Source organism: Mustelus asterias, chromosome 17 (assembly GCF_964213995.1).
Source record: "Mustelus asterias chromosome 17, sMusAst1.hap1.1, whole genome shotgun sequence".
In the NCBI taxonomy this organism is placed as follows: Eukaryota; Metazoa; Chordata; class Chondrichthyes; order Carcharhiniformes; family Triakidae; genus Mustelus; species Mustelus asterias.
This window is the reverse complement of record NC_135817.1, coordinates 17006044-17030318: the sequence shown is the minus strand read 5'-3', so window position 1 is coordinate 17030318 and position 24275 is coordinate 17006044. Positions and strand designations below refer to the sequence as shown.

At 46.5% G+C, this 24275-nt stretch overlaps 1 protein-coding gene across 1 annotated transcript in view; it reads right to left on the bottom strand.

Moving 5' to 3' along the window:
- The window catches only part of LOC144506254 (ensconsin-like), a 74845-nt gene that overhangs the window by 16231 nt on the left and 34339 nt on the right, over positions 1–24275 (bottom strand). The window contains exon 2 of the mRNA XM_078232115.1: positions 11842–11943. Coding sequence (XP_078088241.1) covers positions 11842–11943 — 102 coding nt within the window. The remainder of the gene's footprint in view (positions 1–11841; positions 11944–24275) is intronic.

Here is a 24275-nt window from a genome sequence, read left to right as displayed (position 1 = left end):
ATTTTAGTTCAGTCGGGCAGCATGGTCGGTGCAGGCTTGGAGGGCCGAAAGGCCTGTTTCTGTGCTGTAATTTTCTTTGTTCTTTGTTAAAGAGAATTGCAATTTTATGCTGACTTCTGGCTCTCACCAGATTCTCCATACTCACCCACCGCCAAACCCACTGCAATGGGATGGGAGAATCCCACCCACTGAGTAATTGGTCAAAGAGGTTGGTTTGATGGACCATCTCATAGGAGGAGAGAGAGAGTTAGAGAGTGGAGAAGGGGAGAGAGGGACCTCCGGAACATGAGGCCCGGGCAGCTAGTAACACAGCACCCAATGGGCGGGCACTTACAATTGGGGTTATACCAGGGAGCAGAATTGGAGGAACGCAGATATCTTGGAGAAAGTGGAACAGGAGGAGGTGGAAGGGGCAAGGAAATGGAGGAATTTGAAAACAAAGATGAGAACTTTAAAGACAAGACATTGCTGGTGTCAGAGCCAATGTAGGTTAGGGAGTACAGGGGTGATAGGGGAACTTGCTGCGATGTCCTTCAGTCTATGGAGAGTAGACTGTGGGTGACCAGCCACAAACAAGCTGAATACTCTTATTGCTGATGTGGTTTTTTGATGTGGATAATACAACTTTCCACAAAGCCACAAGTCCTCCTGATGAATCTCCTGCACTACCAGCCCAATCGAACATTGATTCACTAAAGTTTGAGGTAATTTATTCACCTGGTTTATTTTTAGGGTTTTCTCCCCAAGAACAAATTACTCTGATGAATGGTGGTTCACCTGAAAAGTTCACTCTCTTTCAGTCTCCATAGATACTGCCAGACCTGTATTTCTGTTAGCATTTTATATTCATTCGGCATTCCTCCTTTTGAATAGAAAAGAAACATTTGCTCCCTCACCAATCCTATTTATTCTTTCATGGACATCGCTGGCTGGACCAGCATTTATTGCCCATCCCTAATTGCCCTTGAACTGCGTGACTTGCCAGGCCATTTCAGATGGCAGTGAAGAGTCAACCACATTGCTATGGGTCTGGAGTCACATGTAGGCCAGACCACTGCTGCCTCATAGCACCAGGGACCTGGGTTCAATCCCCAGCTGGGCTCACTGTCTGTGTGGAGTTTGCACATTTTCCCCCGTGTCTGCATGGGTTTCCTCCGGGAGATCCAGTTTCCTCCCACAGTCCAAAGATGTGTGGGTTAGGTTGATTGGCCGTGCTAAATTGTCCCTTAGTGTCAGGGGGGCTAGCTAGGGTAAATGCACGGGGTTATGAGGATAGGGTCTGGATGGGATTGTGGTCGGTGCAGACTCGTTGGGGTGAATGGCCTCCTTCTGCACTGTAGAATTCTATGATTTCCTTCCCTAAAGGAAATTAGTGAAATAGATGGGTTTTTACAACAATGGTTTCATGGTTACAATTACTGAGACTAGCTTTCATTTCCAGATTTATTACCCAAATTTAAATTCCCTAACTACCATGTGTGATTTGAACCCGTGTCCCCAGAGTTTTCTACATTACTAGTCCAGTGACATTACCACTACAACACAATTTCCCCCCCAATATTCACAACTTCCCACTCCATTCACTCAGTTAATTCTGGCTCTTGGGAGATACCTTTTCCTTTTATGGTATTAACGATGTTATGGTGAAATTAAAGTGATGGACACAAAATGGTTACCTGGCACACAAAATGGACTCTGGGAAGGGACATTAAGAGGCACTGGCTTTTAGCACAGACAGTTACACAAAAAGTTAAAACCTGCAGTATCTGAATTGCTGCAGGAAACTGGTCAGAGCTTGAGGCACTTTAGATAAGAGCAGACCCAGAACAATGAGTTTGATAATAAGGTCAGCCACTGATGGGGACATAAATGTAACAAGATCAGCCACTGAATGAATATATCAAAACCAGTCATTGATAGAGGACATAACTGCATAAATGTATCCATTCTATGTACAATGATATGTTAACTGTCCATGTCCGTACCTGTTTGCTTGCAACGATGTGTTAACTGTTGATGTCCGTATCTGACTACTCAACTTGTAACGATGTGTTAATGGCTAATGTCCGTACTGCCTATTGTCTAAAAGGTATAAAAATGGTCAACTACCATTGTGTAGTTGAGAAGTTAGCTGCCAAGTACTGCAGAGTACTAGTGCTTTCTCCCAAAGCTTTGACTAAAATAAAACTGTATTGTTGAAACCTCCAAGTCTGACTCCGAAGTGGCAAATTTCCCACAATTGGCGTAGTCGGCAAGGATCTTATTGCTGGTAAGTTCGATCGATTGGCCACGATCGGAAAGCCGGGGTAGAGGTCATTGAATCTGTGGGAGTCAGACGAGGTCAATAATACAGTTTAAAAGGGGTTAAAATTAAGGGGTATTTTATGGTATTATAGAGATAAGTACTAACTGCTGATGGTATAGTGATAAGTAACTGTTACTTGTGCTGACCAACTAGAGGACAAGGAAGTGCCTGTCTCAAACGCGCAGCCTTAGACCGGTTGTTAAGAGGGTAAATCCCCCACACAAAGGTCAGGACCCTGAAGTGGGCGTAGAGGCACCAAGGGCACTTAGGATTGTGAAGCTTAAGTGGCAAAAGTCGGTTAACATCAAACTCTGTAGTGGCGAACAAACGCAGAGTTGCCATCTGATTGCATGAAAGTTTGTAAAGTTGGGTACTAGACTGTCAATGTTGTAAAAGCGGGGCGGAAAAGGAGCTGATCAACTCTGACCTAGAGCCGGACTCCGGTGGAGAAGCACATTGCCGAGGCGGTAATAGTGGAGCCGTGAGTATAAATTGAAACCCTGAGACGGTAGTGAAACACGGTGCTAGAGTAGTAATAGTGGCCGGGGGTAGTGAAGTCCCTACGGTAGAGAGCACACTTTACTAGGGAGTAATCGTGGCTGTACGATGCCTAAAACACATTGCCAAGGAGGCAATAGTGACCGGGGGTAGTGAAGTCTGCGAAATGGCAGATAATGAAGTAAAGAGGGGATCTGCAGGTTCTCTCATTGAAGTGTACATGACAGACAGGCAAGCATTAATAAAGAGGATGCAAAGGGATGGCTGGGATGCTTCTCAGACCTTAGAACAGCAGAGAAAGTGGATAGATGGAGAAAAGAGAAACAAGACAAAAAAGACAGGGGTATTATTAGTACATCAGTTAGCTGGTCTAATTGAGCAAGTAGTCGCCTCTACTAAAAAGTGAAGATAAAAAGATTAGAGAGTTAGAATCCAGAGTAAGGGAACTGGAGAAACGAAACCAAGTGTTAGAAGAGAATCGATGGGGAGGGGAAACTGTTCCTCTACCTCCTTATGAGTCCACACAACAGGGACCAACCGTTCCTCCAGAGGAGTGGGAAGTGCTGGAACACAACTTAGCGCTAGTAACCCGAGGGGGAACAGATGCGCAGCCAAAAGCAAATTATAAACCATTCACCCCAGGCGAAAGGCAGCAGATAATGGCTTCCCTGGGTAAACTACAACCTAGAAGCGCAAACACTAAATTCTGGGAAGAATTAGACACAATCTGGGTAGGACACCAATTACACCTGAGAGACGTACACCAGCTGGTCAGGGCAGCCTGTCCAGCGGATAAGTGGAGACAGGTAGCAGGTGGACCCTCCGCTCCTCCAGCACAGGATTATAGTGGGGGGACGGTGGACACATGTAGTCGCCCTAACAGCAGAAATAGATGCCCAACAGGCACCCTTCACCCAGTTTAAAACAGAAATTCAGAGAGTTTTAGGAAATGCTCCTACTAACTGGAGCAGAATTACCACGACCAAGCAGCTAAAGGGGGAAGGAGCTTCTGAGTACGGGGAACGGTTGTTCCAGGTATACCAGGAATGCCCAGGGCAAGGAAACCCAGGTCGTGGGGATCGAGCGTTCATCCAGGCTTCCAAGGATGGGCTCTCTAGTGCTCACCAAACCATCCTAAAAATGGGAGTGATTATGTCCCAGGATTATGATGAACTAGTGGAATGGGCTAGTGGCGCACTGGGAGGCGGGGAGTAGAAATCTTAGTTTTTGTATTTGTGTGTTTGTGTGATCTGGTTGCTTGTCGAATGTAGGTGGTTGTTATTGCATTAGATTGAGAGCAGGAGTTGCTGAAGCCTGTTTGTTCTTGCGGAGTGTTTGTTGCGGGCAGTGGATGCGGTGCTTTGCACTTTGGTTTAACTTCGGGGGGGCTGAGGAAGTGTTAAAACTGCTAAAGATTTAAGTATAAGATTTCTTGAATTTACTTCTGTTTTTGAGTTTAATTACAGTTTGGAAGAAAAAAGAATAAAAGCGACTGTCTTAATCAACTTTCTGTATTCTCTTTAAATAAAGAACAAAGAACAAAGAACAGTACAGCACAGGAAACAGGCCCTTCGGCCCTCCAAGCCTGTGCCGCTCCTTGGTCCAACTAGACCAAATGTTTGTATCCCTCCATTCCCAGGCTGCTCATGTGACTATCCAGGTAAGTCTTAAACGATGTCAGCGTGCCTGCCTCCACCACCCTACTTGGCAGCGCATTCCAGGCCCCCACCACCCTCTGTGTAAAAAATGTCCCTCTGATATCTGAGTTATACTTCGCCCCTCTCACCTTGAGCCCGTGACCTCTTGTGATCGTCACCTCCGACCTGGGAAAAAGCTTCCCACTGTTCACCCTATCTATACCCTTCATAATCTTGTACACCTCTATTAGATCTCCCCTCATTCTCCGTCTTTCCAAGGAGAACAACCCCAGTCTACCCAATCTCTCCTCATAGCTAAGACCCTCCATACCAGGCAACATCCTGGTAAACCTTCTCTGCACTCACTCTAACGCCTCCACATCCTTCTGGTAGTGCGGCGACCAGAACTGGACGCAGTACTCCAAATGTGGCCTAACCAGCGTTCTATACAGCTGCATCATCAGACTCCAGCTTTTATACTCTATACCCCGTCCTATAAAGACAAGCATACCATATGCCTTCTTCACCACCTTCTCCACCTGTGTTGCCACCTTCAAGGATTTGTGGACTTGCACACCTCGGTCCCTCTGTGTTTCTATACTCCTGATGACTCTGCCATTTATTGTATAACTCCTCCCCACATTATTTCTTCCAAAATGCATCACTTCGCATTTATCCGGATTAAACTCCATCTGCCACCTCTCCGCCCAATTTTCCAGCCTATCTATATCCTGCTGTATTGCCCGACAATGCTCTTCGCTATCCGCAAGTCCAGCCATCTTCGTGTCATCCGCAAACTTGCTGATTACACCAATTACACCTTCTTCCAAATCATTTATATATATCACAAATAGCAGAGGCCCCAGTACAGAGCCCTGCGGAACACCACTGGTCACAGACCTCCAGCCGGAAAAAGACCCTTCGACCACTACCCTCTGTCTCCTATGGCCAAGCCAGTTCTCCACCCATCTAGCCACTTCTCCTTGTATACCATGAGCCTTAACCTTCTTAACCAACCTGCCATGTGGGACTTTGTCAAATGCCTTACTGAAATCCATATAGACGACATCCGCGGCCCTTCCTTCATCAACCATTTTTGTCACTTCCTCAAAAAACTCCACCAAATTTGTAAGGCATGACCTCCCTCTTACAAAACCATGCTGTCTGTCACTAATGAGATTGTTCCGTTCTAAATGCACATACATCCTGTCTCTAAGAATCCTCTCCAACAACTTCCCTACCACGGACGTCAAGCTCACCGGCCTATAATTTCCTGGGTTATCCCTGCTACCCTTCTTAAACAACGGGACCACATTTGCTATCCTCCAATCCTCAGAGACCTCACCCGTGTCCAAAGAAGCGACAAAGATTTCCATCAGAGGCCCAGCAATTTCATCTCTCGTCTCCCTGAGCAGTCGAGGATAGATGCCATCAGGCCCTGGGGCTTTGTCAGTTTTAATGTTCCCTAAAAAACCCAACACTTCCTCTCTTGTAATGGAGATTTTTTCTAACGGGTCAACACCTCCCTCCGAGACACTCCCGGTTAACTCGCCCCTCTCCTTCGTGAATACCGATGCAAAGTATTCATTTAGGATCTCCCCTATTTCCTTGGGTTCTAAGCATAATTCCCCTCCTTTGTCCCTGAGAGGTCCGATTTTCTCCCTGACAACTCTTTTGTTCCTAACGTATGAATAGAATGCCTTAGGATTCTCCTTAATCCTGCCTGCCAAGAACATCTCGTGACCTCTTTTTGCCCTTCTAACTCCCCATTTGAGTTCTTTCCTACTCTCTCTGTATTCCTCCAGAGCTCCATCTGTTTTCAGTTGCCTGGACTTAACGTACGCCTCCCTTTTCATTTTAATCAGATCCTCAATTTCCCTGGTTATCCACGGCTCTCGAATCCTACCTTTCCTATCTTTCCTTTTTACAGGCACATGCCTATCCTGCAGCCTTATCAATAGTTCCTTAAAAGACTCCCACATGCCAGACGCGGACTTACCCTCGAACATCCTCTCCCAATCAACATCCACCAATTCCTGCCTAATCCGGCTATAGTCAGCCTTCCCCCAATTTAGCACCCTGCCCGTAGGACAGCACTCATCCTTGTCCATTACTATCCTAAAGTTAACAGAGTTGTGGTCACTATTTGCCACATGTTCCCCTACCAAAACTTTGACGACCTGACCGGGCTCATTTCCCAGAACTAGGTCCAGTATAGCCCCCTCTCTAGTCGGGCTATCTACATACTGTTCCAAAGAACCTTCCAGTACGCATTTTACAAATTCCTCCCCGTCCGGACCCCCAGCTCTAAGCACTTTTCAGTCTGTGCCAGGGAAATTAAAGTCCCCCACTACAACAACCCTATTTTTTTTTTCATCCCAGTTCAAAATGTTAAGTTTGAATGAAAGAGGAATTAATGTTGGAAGCTTCCAAAGTGGTTGCGTGGATGTTTTTGTTGTTGGAAGAGCTTGCTCGGATAACGCAACCTACCCGCTTTGTTTTTCGGGGCAGGGATGGGGATGTGCATATGCCTTGGTCCCCAAGAATGATTCCTGCGTACAGACGCAGTGTGTCTGTCAGCGCTGTCGGGTAAATAGGGGTCAGTTTACTAGCACCTGTGATGAGCAGAAATGCCTGAACGTAACCGCGGGGAGGCAGCTCATTTGTGGACAGTGTAATGGGACTCATGTCAACTCAGCCGAATGGACATACCCATTTGATACTTACCAAGTGGTGGGATCAAACGGGGAGTCAAGTAAACCGAGCAATTAGCGGTAGACACAAACCAATAATCAGGACACTAAATGCTACCGGGCTAAGAAGGGATATGTATTCCTCTTCGATGGTACCTACACGACAGCAACACCAACCCTCCCGATCCTTTTTGCAGTAGGAACAATAGGACCACTCACTGTTCCATGACCTCAGAAGGGGCATATCCGGAGAAAAATAGTAACCCGGGCGATCAGCAAAGAATGCTGTGCTGATTGGGAAGCCCCGGGCACAATGGGATCATCACTGGGATACGGGTTCCTTGGAGCCCTATCTCTGGGGCGGCAGCAGGAATAATTAGTGCAAAAAGTAGGAATCATATTGTTTGTGGACTAACAGTCCTGGGAAACAGTACATCAAAAGCACTGGAGGCTGTCAACCAAGAAATGGCTGAACTGAGATTGTATGCACAGCAGACACGATATGCAGTGGACTACCAGTTAGCACAACAGGGGGGAGTGTGTACAATCATAGGAGACAAATGCATAACCCACGTCACAGACGAATCCTATAACATCACCCAAGTCATTAATAACATCAGAAAACAGCTTGATGATTTCAGACAGGGACCCAAGAAAGGGAGTAGCTGGCTGGAATGGCTAGTGGGAGGATCCTGGGGATCCTATTTACTGCATGAACTGATCATTCTCATTGCAATTGTCTGTTGCCTAATTGTTGGATGCCTTAATGTCTGTTGTAAAGTAATGGTGTGGGGGTCACAGGGTAGTTGTCATGGGGGACTTTAACTTTCCAAATATTGATTGGAACCTTTGTAGGTCAAATAGTTTGGATGGGGCAGTTTTTGTGCAGTGTGTGCGGGAGGGTTTCCTGACACAATATGTGGATGGGCCGACTAGAGGTGAGGCCACATTGGATTTGGTACTGGGAAATGAACCGGGCCAAGTGTTAGATTTGGTTGTGGGAGAGCAATTTGGAGATAGTGACCACAATTCGGTGTCTTTTGTTATTGCAATGGAGAGGGATAGGGCCGTACGGCAGGGCAAGGTTTACAATTGGGGGAGGGGTAATTATGATGCGATTAGGCAAGAATTAGGGGGCATAAGTTGGGAACAGAAACTGTCAGAGAAAGGAACTAATGAAAAGTGGAATTTTTTCAAGGAACAAATACTGGATGTCCTTGATAGGTATGTTCCTGTCAGGCAGGGAGGAAATGGCCGAGTGAGGGAACCATGGTTCACAAAAGAGGTGGAATGTCTTGTGAAAAGCAAGAGGGAAGCTTATGTAGGGATGAGGAAACAAGGTTCAGATGGCTCGATTGAGGGTTACAAGTTAGCAAGGAATGAGCTGAAAAAGGGGCTTAGGAGAGCTAGGAGGGGACATGAGAAGTCCTTGGCGGGTCGGATCAAGGAAAACCCCAAGGCTTTTTACTCTTATGTGAGGAATAAAAGAATGACCAGGGTGAGGTTAGGGCCGGTCAAGGACAGTAGTGGGAACTTGTGTATGGAGTCAGTAGAGATAGGCGAGGTGATGAATGAATACTTTTCTTCAGTGTTCACCAAGGAGAGGGGCCATGTTTTTGAGGAAGAGAAGGTGTTACAGGCTAATAGGCTGGAGGAAATAGATGTTCGGAGGGAGGATGTCTTGGCAGTTTTGAATAAACTGAAGGTCGATAAGTCCCCTGGGCCTGATGAAATGTATCCTAGGATTCTTTGGGAGGCAAGGGATGAGATTGCAGAGCCTTTGGCGTTGATCTTTGGGTCCTCGCTGTCCACGGGGATGGTGCCAGAGGACTGGAGAATGGCGAATGTTGTTCCTCTGTTTAAGAAAGGGAATAGAAATGACCCTGGTAATTATAGACCGGTTAGTCTTACTTCGGTGGTTGGTAAATTGATGGAAAGGGTCCTTAGGGATGGGATTTACGACCATTTAGAAAGATGCGGATTAATTCGAGATAGTCAGCACGGATTCGTGAAGGGCAAGTCATGCCTCACAAATTTGATAGAATTTTTTGAGGAGGTAACTAAGTGTGTTGATGAAGGTAGGGCAGTTGATGTCATATACATGGATTTTAGTAAGGCGTTTGATAAGGTCCCCCATGGTCGGCTTATGATGAAAGTGAGGAGGTGTGGGATAGAGGGAAAGTTGGCCGATTGGATAGGCAACTGGCTGTCTGACCGAAGACAGAGGGTGGTGGTCGATGGAAAATTTTCGGATTGGAGGCAGGTTGCTAGCGGTGTGCCGCAGGGATCAGTGCTTGGTCCTCTGCTCTTTGTGATTTTTATTAATGACTTAGAGGAGGGGGCTGAAGGGTGGATCAGTAAATTTGCTGATGACACCAAGATTGGTGGAGTAGTGGATGAGGTGGAGGGGTGTTGTAGGCTGCAAAGAGACATAGATAGGATGCAAAGCTGGGCTGAAAAATGGCAAATGGAGTTTAACCCTGATAAATGTGAGGTGATTCATTTTGGTAGGACTAATTTAAATGTGGATTACAGGGTCAAAGGTAGGGTTCTGAAGACTGTGGAGGAACAGAGAGATCTTGGGGTCCATATCCACAGATCTCTAAAGGTTGCCACTCAAGTGGATAGAGCTGTGAAGAAGGCCTGTAGTGTGTTAGCTTTTATTAACAGGGGGTTGGAGTTTAAGAGCCGTGGGGTTATGCTGCAACTGTACAGGACCTTGGTGAGACCACATTTGGAATATTGTGTGCAGTTCTGGTCACCTCACTATAGGAAGGATGTGGAAGCGCTGGAAGGAGTGCAGAGGAGATTTACCAGGATGCTGCCTGGTTTGGAGGGTAGGTCATATGAGGAAAGGTTGAGGGAGCTAGGGCTATTCTCTCTGGAGCGGAGGAGGCTGAGGGGAGACTTAATAGAGGTGTATAAAATGATGAAGGGGATAGATAGAGTGAACGTTCAAAGACTATTTCCTCGGGTGGATGGAGCTATTACAAGAGGGCATAACTATAGGGTTCGTGGTGGGAGATACAGGACGGATATCAGAGGTAGGTTCTTTACGCAGAGAGTGGTTGGGGTGTGGAATGGACTGCCTGCAGTGATAGTGGAGTCAGACACTTTAGAAACATTTAAGCGGTTATTGGACAGGCACATGGAGCACACCAGGATGATAGGGAGTGGGATAGCTTGATCTTGGTTTCAGATAAAGCTCGGCACAACATCGTGGGCCGAAGGGCCTGTTCTGTGCTGTACTGTTCTATGTTCTATGTTCTATGACACAAATTGTGCCAGGAGCCAGTGTAACCATAGAGGAAGAATACATGATGGGAGCCCCTGAAGACGTCAAGAACTACAAAGAAGGAAAGAAGACGATGAACATCTACCTGTGAAGATGCTGTTGTTGGTCTGGGGATTATTAAATAATAATCCTGACCAAAAAGGGGGAGCTGTTATGGTGAAATTAAAGTGATGGACACAAAATGGTTACCTGGCACACAAAATGGACTCTGGGAAGGGACATTAAAAGACACTGGCTTTAGGCACAGACAGTTACACAAAAAGTTAAAACCTGCAGTATCTGAATTGCTGCAGGAAACTGGTCAGAGCTTGAGACACTTTAGATAAGAGCAGACCCAGAACAATGAGTTTGATAATAAGGTCAGCCACTGATGGGGACATAAATGCATAAATGTAACAAGGAGGTTTACCAGGATGTTGCCTGGTATGGAGGGGAGATCCTATGAGGAGAGGCTGAGGGATTTGGGATTGTTTTCGCTGGAAAGGCGGCGGCTAAGAGGGGATCTTATTGAAACATATAAGATGATTAGAGGTTTAGATAGGGTGGATAGTGATAGCCTTTTTCCTCTGATGGAGAAATCCAGCACGAGGGGGCATGGCTTTAAATTGAGGGGGGGTAGTTATAGAACCGATGTCAGGGGTAGGTTCTTTACCCAGAGGGTGGTGAGGGATTGGAATGCCCTGCCAGCATCAGTTGTAAATGCGCCTAGTTTGGGGGCGTTTAAGAGATCCGTAGATAGGTTCATGGACGAAAAGAAATTGGTTTAGGTTGGAGGGTCACAGTTTTTTGTTTTTTTTTTAACTGGTCGGTGCAACATCGTGGGCCGAAGGGCCTGTTCTGCGCTGTAATGTTCTATGTTCTATGTTCTAAGATCAGCCACTGAATGAATATATCGAAACCAGTCATTGATAGAGGACATAACTGCATAAATGTATCCATTCTATGTACAATGATATGTTAACTGTCCATTTCCGTACCTGTTTGCTTGTAACGATGTGTTAACTGTCGAAGTCCGTATCTATCTACTCAACTTGTAACGATGTGTTAACGGCTAATGTCCGTACTGCCTATTGTCTAAAAGGTATAAAGATGGTTAACTACCATTATGTAGTTGAGAAGGTAGCTGCCAAGTACTGCGGAGTACCAGTGCTTTCTCCCAAAGCTTTGTCCGAAATAAAACTGTTTTGTTGAACCTCCAAGTCTGCCTTGAAGTGGTAAATTTCCCACAACAACGATACTACCCTGATTGTACTTTTAATCATTTTAATTTTTGCTGCTGTCAATTGCCTCCAACATTCCAGTAATAAAGACACCTGAGGATTTCTGGCTCTCCACCCCGGGCCAGTGAACCACTGAAATCTCCGGGACTGGGAAACCCAGCTAAAGAGCTGGAAAATTCCAGCCACCACGCACCTTGTTTGGCTGGAATATTGAGACTGACCACAACGTGGACAGGAGATCCATGGCAGCTCACTGCATTTCTTCTATCATCTGGTTTGGCTGATAAATTAACACCTGAAAGACATTAAACACACATATCACATTGATTTTATACACGTTTAAGTGAGCAAAGTTCCCACATTGTCAGCATTCTGAACAGGCCTTAAAAACTGGGTACTGATTTGATTTGATTTATTATTGTCACATGTATTCGTATACAGTGAAAAGTATTGTTTCTTGCGCCCTATACAGACAAAGCATACCGTTCATAGAGAAGGAGAGGGTGCAGAATGTAATGTTACAGTCATAGCTAAGGTGTAGAGAAAGCTCAACTTAATGTAAAGTAGGTCCATTCAAAAGTCTGACAGCAGCAGGGAAGAAGCTGTTCTCGAGTCCGTTGGTGCGTGACCTCAGACTTTTGTATCTTTTTCCCGATGGAAGAAGGCAGAAGAGAGAATGTCCGGGGGGCGTGGGTGCTGGCTGCTTTGCCGAGGTAGCAGGAAGTGTAGACAGAGTCAATGGATGAGAGGCTGGTTTGCATGATGGATTGGGCTTTGTTCACAACCCTTTGTAGTTTCTTGCAGTCTTGGGCAGAGCAGGAGCCATACCAATTTGTGATGGTTACGTTGCATTCGGAAAGATAATTCCTCAGTAGCCATCTCAAAGTCGGAAGTCATCAGAATTACCTTCGCAAACATGTCATCTGGTTCGATTCCCGGCTTGAGTCACTGTCTGTGCGGAGTTTGCACATTCTCGTCATGTCTGCGTGGGTTTCCTCCAGGTGCTCCAGTTTCCTCCCACAGTCCAAAGATGTGCGGGTTAGGTTGATTGGCCATGCTAAAAATTGCCCCTTAGAGTCCTGAGATGCGTAGGTTAGAGGGATTAGTGGGTAAATATGTAGGGATATGAGGGTAGGGCCTGGGTGGGATTGTGGTCGGTGCAGACTCGATGGGCCAAAATGGCCTCTTTCTGCACTGTAGGGTTTCTATGATTCTATGATGATCTGGTCATGACACAAGAACAGGAGGCCATTCAACCCCTCAGGCCTGTTCCACTGTTCAATCAGCTGATTGCTATATCATGTCATTGATCCACACGTCTTGCCCCTACATGCATGGCCAAGAGGAGGAATTTCCATAACTATTTATATAAAATGAGTAAATTGTTTTTTGGGGGATGTAAAGCACAGGTTCAGCAGACCGATACTGGCCTCAAAAAGGTGACATTCCGAGATCCAGTTGCAGAGATTCGACTGGTATTTCTGCTTCTGAAAATTAAGGGTGATCTCATTTAAAAATTCAACAGGACAACCAACAGAAAATATTCCCTCTGGCGTCATAGTCATAGAGTCTGTTATTTATATTAATGATTTGGATGAGAATTTAGGAGGCATGGTTAGTAAGTTTGCAGATGACACCAAGATTGGCGATACAGTGGACAGTGAAGAAGGTTATCTAGGATTACTATGGGATCTTGATCTTGATCAGTGGGCTGATGATTGTCAGATGAAGTTTAATTTAGATAAATGTGAGGCGATGCATTTTGGTAGATCGAACCAGGGCAGGACTTACTCAGTTAATGGTAGGGCTCTTGGTTATAGAGAGTTATAAAACAAAGAGATCTAGGGATACATGTTCATAGCTCCTTGAAAGTGGAGTCACAGGTGGACAGAGTGGTGAAGAAGGCGTTCAGCATGCTTGGTTTCATTGGTCAGAATATTGAATACAGGAGTTGGGATGTCTTGTTGAAGTTGTACAAGACATTGGTAAGGCCACACCTGGAATACTGCATGCAGTTCTGGTCACCCTATTATAGAAAGGATATTATTAAACTAGAAAAAGTGCAGAAAAGATTTCTAGGTTGCTACCGGGAATTGATGGTTTGAGTTATAAAGAGAGGCTGGATAGACTGGGACTTTTTTCTTTGGAGTGTAGGAGACTTTGGGGTGATCTTACAGGGACATATAAAATGTAGAAATCATAGAAACCCTACAGTGTAGAAGGAGGCCATTCGGCCCATCGAGTCTGCACCGACCACAATCCCACGCAGGCCCTACCCCCACATATTTACCTGCTAATTCCTCTAACCTACACATCTCAGGACTCGAAGGGGCAATTTTTTTTAACCTGGCCAATCAACCTAACCCGCACATCTTTGGACTGTGGGAGGAAACCGGAGCACCCGGAGGAAACCCACGCAGACACGAGGAGAATGTGCAAACTCCACACAGACAGTGACCCAACCGGGAATCGAACCCAGGTCCCTGGAGCTGTGAAGCAGCAGTGCTAACCACTGTGCTACCGTGCCGCCCTGGCAATAATGAGGGGCATAGATGAGGTAGATAGTCAACATCTTTTCCCACAGGTAGGGGAGTCTAAAACTAGAGAGCATAGGCTTAAGGTGAGAGGGGAGAGATACAAAAGGATCCAGAGGGACAATCTTTTCACACAGAGGGTGGTGAGCATCTGGAACAAGCTGCCAGAGGTAGTAGTTGAGGTGGGTACAATTTTGTATTTTAAAAAGCATTTAGACAGTTACATGGGTAAGCTAGGTATAGAGAAATATGGACCAAATGCAGGCAATTGGGACTAGCTTAGTGGTTAAAAGAGAAGAGCGGCATGGATAAGTTGGGCCGAAGAGCCTGTTTCCATGCTGTAAACCTCTATGACTATGACTCTAGTCTGGTAGGTGTGATGGTCCACAACAAATGGGTTCACCTTAAAAGCTTGGCTCCAGAACTAACAGCTATCCCAGTACAGCTACAACAGTCTGTCTACATAAAAAGGCCAAATTAGATCCAGACAATTATCACCCCATCAGTCTACTCTCTATCATCAGTAAAGTGATGGAAGAGGTCATTATCAGTGCTATCAAGTGGCATTTACTCGGCAATAACCAACTCACTGACACTCAACTTGGTTTCCGCTAGGGTCACTCAGCTCCTGACTTCATTACAGCCTTGGTTCCAACATGGACAGAAGAGCTGAACTCCAGAGGTGAGGTGAGAGTGACTGCCCTTGATATCAAGGCAGCATTCAACCGAGTGTGCTATTAAGGATCCCGAGCAAAACTGGAGTCAATGGGAATCGGGGGAAAACTGTCTGCTGGTTGGAGTGATACCTGGCACAAAGAAAGATGGTTGTGGTGGTTGGAGGTCAATCATCTCAGCTTCAGGACATCACTGCAGGAGTTCCTCAAGATAGTGTCCTACCTCCAACCATCTTCAGCTGGTTGAGCGTATGACCACCCGTCCATCATAAGGTCAGAAATGGGGATGTTCACTGATGACTGCTCAATGTTCAGTACTATTTGCAACTCCTCAGATACCAAAGCAGTCCATGCTCAAATGCAGCAAGACCTGGGTGCCATTCACATCCAGGCTAATAAATGGCAAGTAACATTTGTGCCACACAAGTGCTAGGCAATGACCATCTCTAACAAGAGAATCTAACCATCTCCCCTTGACATTCAATGGCATTAACAAAGAACAAAGAGCAGTACAGCACAGGAACAGGCCCTTCGGCCCACCAAGCCTGCACCGATCATGTTGTCCTATCTAGACCAACCGCCTGTATCCCTCTATTCCCCCCTGTTCATGTGTCTATCCAGATAATTCTTAAATGTCGCTAACGTTTCTGCCTCAACCACCTCACTTGGCAATGCATTCCAGGCTCCCACCAACTTCTGTGTAAAAGACTTCCCTCGCACATCCCTATTGAACCTTTCCCCCCATATCTTGAACTTGTGCCCACTGTAATTGTCATTTCTGCCCTGGAAAAAAGCTTCCAACTGTTCATCTTATCTATGCCCCTCATAATTTTATAAACTTCTACCAGGTCGCCCCCTCAGCCTCGATCTTTCCAGGGAGCACAATCCCAGTTTATTCAATCTCTCCTCATAGCTAATACCCTCCATACCAGGCAACATCCTAGTAAATGTTTTCTGTACTCTTTCCAAAGCCTCCAGGTCCTTTTGGTAGTGCGGTGACCAGAATTGGACGCAGTATTCCAAATGTGCCCTAACCAGTGTTTTATATAACTGTAACATAATTTGCTAACTTTTATATTCAATGCCCCAGCCAATGAAGGCAGCGTGCCAAATGCTTTCTTCACCACCTTTTCCACCTGTGCTTCCATTTTTAAGGATCTGTGGACCTGTACTCCCAGATCTCTCTGTGTGTCTATGCTCCTGATTGTTCTGCCATTTATTTTACAGCTCCCACCTGAACTGGATCTACCAAAATGCATCACCTCACATTTGTCCAGATTAAATTCCACCAATTAAATTTGCCATTTCTCCGCTCAATTTTCCAGCCTATCTATATCCTGCTGTATTCCCTGACAATCTTCATCACTATCCGCAACTCCAGCAATCTTAGTACCATCCACAGGCTTGCTAAACAGACCAGCAATGTTTTCTTCCAAGTCATTTATGTACATTACAAACAATAGAGGTCCCAGCACTGATCCCTGCGGAACACCACTAGTTACAGACCTCCATTCAGAAAAACACCCTTCCACCGTTACCCTCTGTCTTTCTATGGCCAAGACAGTTCTGAATCCATCTAGCTAGTTCACCCTTGATCCCGTGTGATTTAACCTTTTGCATCAGCCTGCCATGAAGGACCTTGTTAAATGCTTTGCTAAAGTCCATGTAGACAACATCCACGGCCCTTCCCTCGTCAATCATTTTTGTCATCTCCTCAAAAAATACTCAATCAAATTAGTGAGACATGACTTCCCTCGTACAAAACCATGCTGTCACTAATACCATTCAGTTCCGAATGTGCACAGATCCTATCCCTAAGAATTACTGTCACTGAATTCCCCACTATCAACATCCTTAGAGTTATTATTGGTGAGAAGCTTAATTGGATAAACCATATACTGTGGCTACAAGAGAAGGTCAGTTTGGAAATTCTGTGGAGATTAACTCACCTCCTGACTCCCCAAAGCCTGTCCACTATCTACAAGGCACAAGTCAGGAGTGTGGTGGAATATTCCCCATTTGCCTGGATGAGTGCAGCTCCAACACTCAAGAAGCTCGGCACCATCCACTCCCTCCACAACTGATGCACAGGTATACCATCTACAAGATGCACTGCAGCAACTTACCAAGGCTCCTTAGACAGCACCTTCCAAGCCCAGAACTGCTACCATCTAGGACAAGGACAGCAGATACCGGAGAACACCACAATCTACAAGTTCCCGCCAAGTCACTCACCACCTTGACTTGGAAATATACCACCATTCCTTCACAGTCGCTGGGTCAAAATCCTGGAACTCCCTCCCTAGCAGCAGAATGGACTGCAGCGATTCAAAAAGGCAGCTCACTGCCAACTTCTCAAGGGTAATTAGAGATGCGCAATAAATGCCAGCCTTGCCAGCAACACCCACATCCCGTGAGTTAATATGAAAACAGATTGTTGAGGACTGATGTCAAATAGGACAATAGCTAGCTAAATCCTGAACTCGACACCCCTCCAAAAGGATGTTGAGGCTAACTGAAAATTTCAAAGCTGAGTTTCAGGTGTCTAAAAGTTGTGTTTCAAAGGTGACAGGGCCAATACAGGTAAACAGAGAAGAGATCCAGAACAGCCATCATCTAAATAAATTGAGGAACAGGGCGGCACGGTAGCACAGTGGTTAGCACTGCTGCTTCACAGCTCCAGGGTCCCGGGTTCGATTCCCGGCTCGGGCCACTGTCTGTGTGGAGTTTGCACATTCTCCTCGTGTCTGCGTGGGTTTCCTCTGGGTGCTCCGGTTTCCTCCCACAGTCCAAAGATGTGCGGGTTAGGTTGATTGGCCAGGTTAAAAAATTGCCCCTTAGAGTCCTGAGATGTGTAGGTTAGAGGGATTAGCGGGTAAAATATGTGGGGGTAGGGCCTGGGTGGGATTGTGGTCGATTTTGAGGTGCAGACTCGATGGGCCGAATGGCCTCCTTCTGCACTGTAGGGTTTCTATGATTCTATGATTTCTATGATGAGGTCTGAGGTGCTGATGGCCTTTCCCTAGGTCTACCTTTAAGACAAGGAATCACACTGTGCGAGTGACTGCCTCTTTACCATTTTCTAATGGCTTCATTTTCAAGCGGATAGGCATTCCGCTGCTGGAGGCAGTTAATAAACAACTAGCCACCCCTCCCCCCTCCCACCCTCCCCTCCCTCCCTCCCAAACAAACACCTTCCCCTCCCCCTTCCCAATACCCTCCCTCCCTCCCAAACACCCTCCCCTCCCCAACTCCCTCCCCTTGCCCCTCCCCAACACCCTCCACCTCCGTCCTCCCAAGACCTCCCACCCCCTATCAAACACCCTCCCCTCTCTAGCACCCACCCTTCCCCCTTCTCCCTCCCCCCCTCTCCCAGCCCAGTGGATGAGTTGTAGAATTGCATTTGGAGATTGGCAGTTGTCAGTGCTGAGCACTGAGGCAGTTGCAGCAATGCCGTCGTCGTGGGGGATGCTGGTGTAGAGTGCAGAGACATCCATTGCGATGAGGAGTGCTCCTGGTTCAACTGCTCCATGTGTGCTGAGTTTCTGTAGGAAGTCCGCAGTGTTGCGACAGAAACTGGGGGTTCTTTGTACAATGGGTTTCAGGATGCCCTTGATGTAGCCGGAGAGGTTCTCACACAGGGTCCCATTGCCTGATACGATGGGACAGCCGGATGTGTTGGCCTTGTGTATCTTCGGGAAGCAGCAGAAATCTCCAACATGGGGAGTACGTGGGATGAGAGCACAGAGGGTGCTCTGAAGGTCCGGATGAAAGGTCTTGATCAGTCTGTTGAGTTGACGGGTGTGTTTTTTTGGTCGGATCTGCGGGTAACTGTCTGTAGTGTTCCTGGTTGTTCAGTTGTCGGTACACTTCTTTGCAGTAATCCGTTCTGTTCAGTATGACGATGGCCCCTCCTTTGTCTGCTGGTTTGATGACAATGTTGCGGTTGGTCTTGAGAGCGCTGATGGTATTGCTTTTTCCTTGGGTGACATTCGGGGCTGTCTTGTGAGTGCGGCTGATGAATCTGGCATTGATGCACCTCCTGACGGCTTGGGCATACATGTTGAGTCGAGGACAGCGGCCTTCCAGAGGAGTCCAATTCGACTCTTTCCTCGTCGGTTGCTGCACTGCGGATCCCTCTGTCGGCTGTTCTGGTTCAGGAACATCAGGTCATCAAGGACAGTCAGCAAACCGATATAACCCGGGACAAGTAAGCCTGGGCTGAAGAGGACCAAAGGCCTTTGAGAATGTAACCTGGGATCCTGGCTGGTTCCAACCCACCATTTCCATGGATAAATTGGTCTGGGATAAAGGGAACTTTGTAACGGAACAGTCCCATGGAGACATCCCATCTCCTCGAGCCCCCTCCAAAAAGAAAATCAAAACACACTATACTGATCAATACCCTTACGCTGCAAACTTCCCAAACTGTATTGATTAGTCAGTGGCTGGATTTATATATTTATAAAAAATATTTTAATGATTCAGGCTTGCATCAGTCAGGTGAGCAGCCTGTTTGCAGTCTGGAGTGAGCGGGCCCAGGGCCCAGGCTTCTGGAGCTCTATCACTGAGCAGCCCGAGGAGCCAGTCCTGTTGGGAGGCAGTGCCAGGGTTTTATCACAAAGACTCTGGTTGATTGAGATGGTGCTTCTTAAACACCAAACTGGAATTATAAAGCTCACTTGTCATTGCTGTTGACCAGGCTAACGAGCTACGCATTATAGGGTTACCATAAATAGAGTTTCATTAAGACTGCCCCTCAGTTAAAAAGCTAATGTAGTTTGTGAACACTATCTGATTCCACTGACAAGGGAGCTGGAATGCAGGGCCCTGACAAAGAGGAGGGGGGAGGGTGATTGGCAGGGGGGGGGAGGGGAGAGTGATTGGCAGAGGGGGGAGGGGAGGATGTTTGGGAGGGAGGGGGAGGCAATGGGACCCTGCGTGAGAACCTCTCCGGCTACATCAAGGGCATCCTGAAACCCATTGTACAAAGAACCCCCAGTTTCTGTCGCAACGCTACGGACTTCCTACAGAAACTCAGCACACATGGAGCAGTTGAACCAGGAGCACTCCTCATCGCAATGGATGTCTCGGCACTCTACACCAGCATCCCCCACGACGACGGCATTGCTGCAACTGCCTCAGTGCTCAACACTGACAACTGCCAATCTCCAAATGCAATTCTACAACTCATCCACTGGGCTGGGAGAGGGGGGGGAGGGAGAAGGGGGAGGACCACAATGTCTTCACCTTCAACAATCAGTTCTTCGTCCAGACACACGGAACAACCATGGGGACCAAATGTGCACCTCAATATGCCAACATCTTCAAGCACAGGTTCGAACAAGACCTCTTCACCGCACAGAACCTTCAACTGACGCTATACACTAGATACATCGATGACATTTTTTTCCTTTGGACTCATGGCGAACAATCACTGAAACAACTATATGATGACATCAACAAGTTCCATCCCACCATCAGACTCATCATGGACTACTCTCCGAAATCGGTTGCATTATTGGACACACGCATCTCCATCAAAGACGGGTCACCTCAGCACTTCACTGTTCCGCAAGCCCGCGGATAACCTCACGATGCTCTGCTTCTCCAGCTTCCACCCTAAACACGTTAAAGAAGCCATCCCATATGGAGAAGCCCTCCGTATACACAGGATCTGCTCAGATGAGGAGGATTGCAACAGACACTTACAGACGCTGAAAGATGCCCTCATAAGAACAGGATATGGCGCTCGACTCATCGATCGACAGTTCCGACGCGCCACAGCGAAAAACCGCACTGACCTCCTCAGAAGACAAACACAGACCCTGCGGACAAAGTATCCTTTGTCATCCAGTACTTCCCCGGAGCGGAGAAGCTACAACATCTTCTCCGGAGCCTTCAACATGTCATCGACGAAGACGAACATCTCGCCAAGGCCATCCCCACACCCCCACTTCTTGCCTTCAAACAACCGCACAACCTCAAACAGACCGTTGTCCACAGCAAACTACCCAGCCTTCAGGAGAACAGTGACCACGACCACACAACCCTGCCACAGCAACCTCTCCAAGACATGCTGGATCACTGACACGGATGCAATCATCTCACGTGAGAACACCATCCATCAGGTATTCTTGCGACTTGGCCAATATTGTCTACCTGATACGCTGCAGGAAAGTATGTCGCGAGGCATGGTACATTGGGGAGACCATGCAGACACTACAACGGATGAATGAACACCACTCACCAGGCAGGAGCGTTCTCTTCCTGTTGGCGAACACTTCAGCAGTCGCGGGCATTCAGCCTCTGATCTTCGGGTAAGCGTTCTCCAAGGCGGCCTTCACGGCACACAACAACGCAGAATCGCTGAGCAGAAACTGATAGCCAAGTTCCGCACACGAGGACGGCCCTTAATTGGGATCTTGGGTTCATGTCACACTATCTGTAATCCCCACGACTTGCCTGGGCTTACAAAATCTCACGAACTGTCCTGGCTGGGGACAATACACATCTCTTTAACCTGTGCTTAACGCTCTCTCCACTCACATTGTCTGTACCTTTAAGACTTGATTACCTGTAAAGACTCGCATTCCAACCATTATCTTGTAAATTGAGTTTTTGCCTATATATGCCTTGTTTGTGAACACAACTCCTCACTTATCTGAAGAAGGAACGACACTCCGAAAGCTTGTGCTACCAAATAAACCTGTTGGACTTTAACCTGGTGTTGTGAGACTTCTTACTGTGTTTACCCCAGTCCAACACCGGCATCTCCACATCCTGATTTTCAGTGTCAAGGAAGCACAGAGCTCGTTACCATCGAGACTGTCTGTGCTCGCGGTTGGGGCTAGGACCAGGACAACAACTGGTGAGAAGAAATCATCAACACTTGTGGGACAGCAGCACGTTCCCAGGGTCAAGTTTCTGTGGATCTGGACATTATTAGTGATCCCAAAATAAAAATACCGAAGATATTAGGCGGCACGGTGACACAGTACTTAGCATTGCTGCCTCACAGCACCAGGGACCCGGTTTCAATTCCGGCCTTGGGTGACTGTCTGTGTGGAGTTTGCACATTCTCCCCGTGTCTGCGTGGGTTTCCTCCGGGTGCTCCGGTTTCCTCCCACAGTCCAAAGATGTGCACATTAGTGGCCATCTAAATTGATCCTCAGTGTCAGGAAGATTAGCAGAGTAAATACTTGGGTTACAGGAATAAGGCTTGGGTGGGATTGTTGTCCGTGCAGGCTTGATGGACTGAATGGCTTCCTTTCCCACACAGGGATTCTATGATTCTGTATTGACCTCAGATACTAGACAGGGGTCAGAGCAGCTAGAAGCCGGACAAATGGTCACCCTAAAAACCTTCTCATGGCCAGTATATTCTTGGCTTTGCCAGTAAAGTCCCCATCCTGATAATGTATCCGTAATGTACCTGTGGTACAAGCGACATAGGTAAAAAAAGGGATGAAGTCCTCAAAGCAGAATACAGGGAGCTGGGAAGACAGTTAAGAAATTGAACCTCAAAGGTAGTGATCTCAGGATTAATACCAGTGCCACGTGCCAGTCAGAGTAGAAATGACAGGATATATCGGATAAATACGTGGCTGAAGAGATGGTGTCAGGGGGAGGGTTTCAGATTCCTGGAGCATTGGGACCGGTTCTGGGGGAGGTGGGACCTGTACAAATTGGACGGGTTACACCTGAGCAGGACTGGGACCAATGTCCCAGGGGGAGTGTTTGCTAGAGCGGTTGGGAGGGTTTAAACTAATATGCCAGGGAGATGGGAACCTATGTAAGGAGTCCGAGAAGGAGGGAGCAAGGACACAAAGTGGGGAGAAGGGTCCAACTGCATTAAAAATCTGGAAAACAGTTAAAAGGAAGGAGAACTCAGGAGATGTTATGAATGGAAGTGTTAGAATTCAAAAAGAAGGTACAAAAACTAGCATAAGGGCACTTTATCTGAATGCTCGTAGCATTCGAAACAAGGTAAATGAGTTGACGGCACAAATCATTGTGAACAAGTATGATTTGGTGGCCATCACAGAGACATGGTTGCAGGATGGTCATGACTGGGAGTTAAATATCCAGGGGTATCAGACTGTTCGGAGGGACCGACAGGAAGGTAAATTGTAGCTCTGATATTTAAGGATGACATCAGGGCGGTAGTGAGAGATGATATAGGTTCTATGGAAAAAAAGTTGAATCCATTTGGGTGGAAATTAGAAATAGTAAGGAGAAAAAGTCACTGATAGGCGTAGTCTATAGGCCACCAAATAATGACATCATGGTGGGGCAAGGAATGAACAAAGAAATAACTGATGCATGTAAAAATGGTACAGCAATTATCATGGGGGATTTTAATCTACATATCAATTGGTCAAACCAGGTCAGTCAAGGCAGCCTTGAGGAGGCGTTCATAGAATGTATCTGCAATAGCTTCCTTGAACAGTATGTAATGGAACCTACGAGGGAGCAAGCTATCCTAGATCTGGTCCTGTGTAATGAGATGGGAATAATTAATGATCTTATAGTTAGGGATCCTCTTGGAAGAAGCGATCACAGTATGGTTGAATTTAAAATACAAATGGAACGTGAGAAGGTAAAATCCAATACCAGTGTCTTGTGCTTAAACAAAGGAGACTACAGAGGGATGAGGGAGGTGTTGGCTAAGGTAGACTGGGAGCAAACACTTTATGGTGGGACAATTGAGGAATAGTGAAGGAATTTCAAAGCGATCTTTCACAGTGCACAGGAAACTTATATACCAGTGATAAGGAAGGACTGTAGAAAAAGAGATAAACAGCCATGGATATCTAAGGAAATAAAGGAGGGTATCAAATTGAAAGAAAATGCATACAAAGTGGCAAAGATTAGCGGGAACCTAGGGGATTGGGAAATCTTTAAAGGTCAGCAGAAAGCCACGAAAAAAGCTATAAAGAAAGGTAAGATGGATAATGAGAGTAAACTAGCTCAGAATATAAAAACAGATAGCAAAAGTTTCTACAAATATATAAAACGAAAAAGAGTGGCGAAAGTAAACATTGGTCCTTTAGGGGATGAGAAGGGGGATGTAATAACTGGAAATGAGAAAATGGCTGAGGCATTGAACAGGTATTTTGTGTCGGTCTTCACAGTGGAAGACACAAATAACATGCCAAAAATTGATGGCAGGAAGGCTATGGCAGGTGAGAACCTAGAAACTATCATTATCACGAAAGAGGTAGTGTTGGGCAAGTTAATGGGGCTAAAGGTAGACAAGTCTCCTGGCCCTGATGGAATGCATCCCAGGTTACTAAAAGCGATGGTGGGAGAAATAGCAAATGCACTAGTGGTAATTTACCAAAATTCGCTGGACTCTGGAGTGGTTCCCGCAGATTGGAAAACAGCAAATGTGATGCCACTGTTTAAAAAAGGAG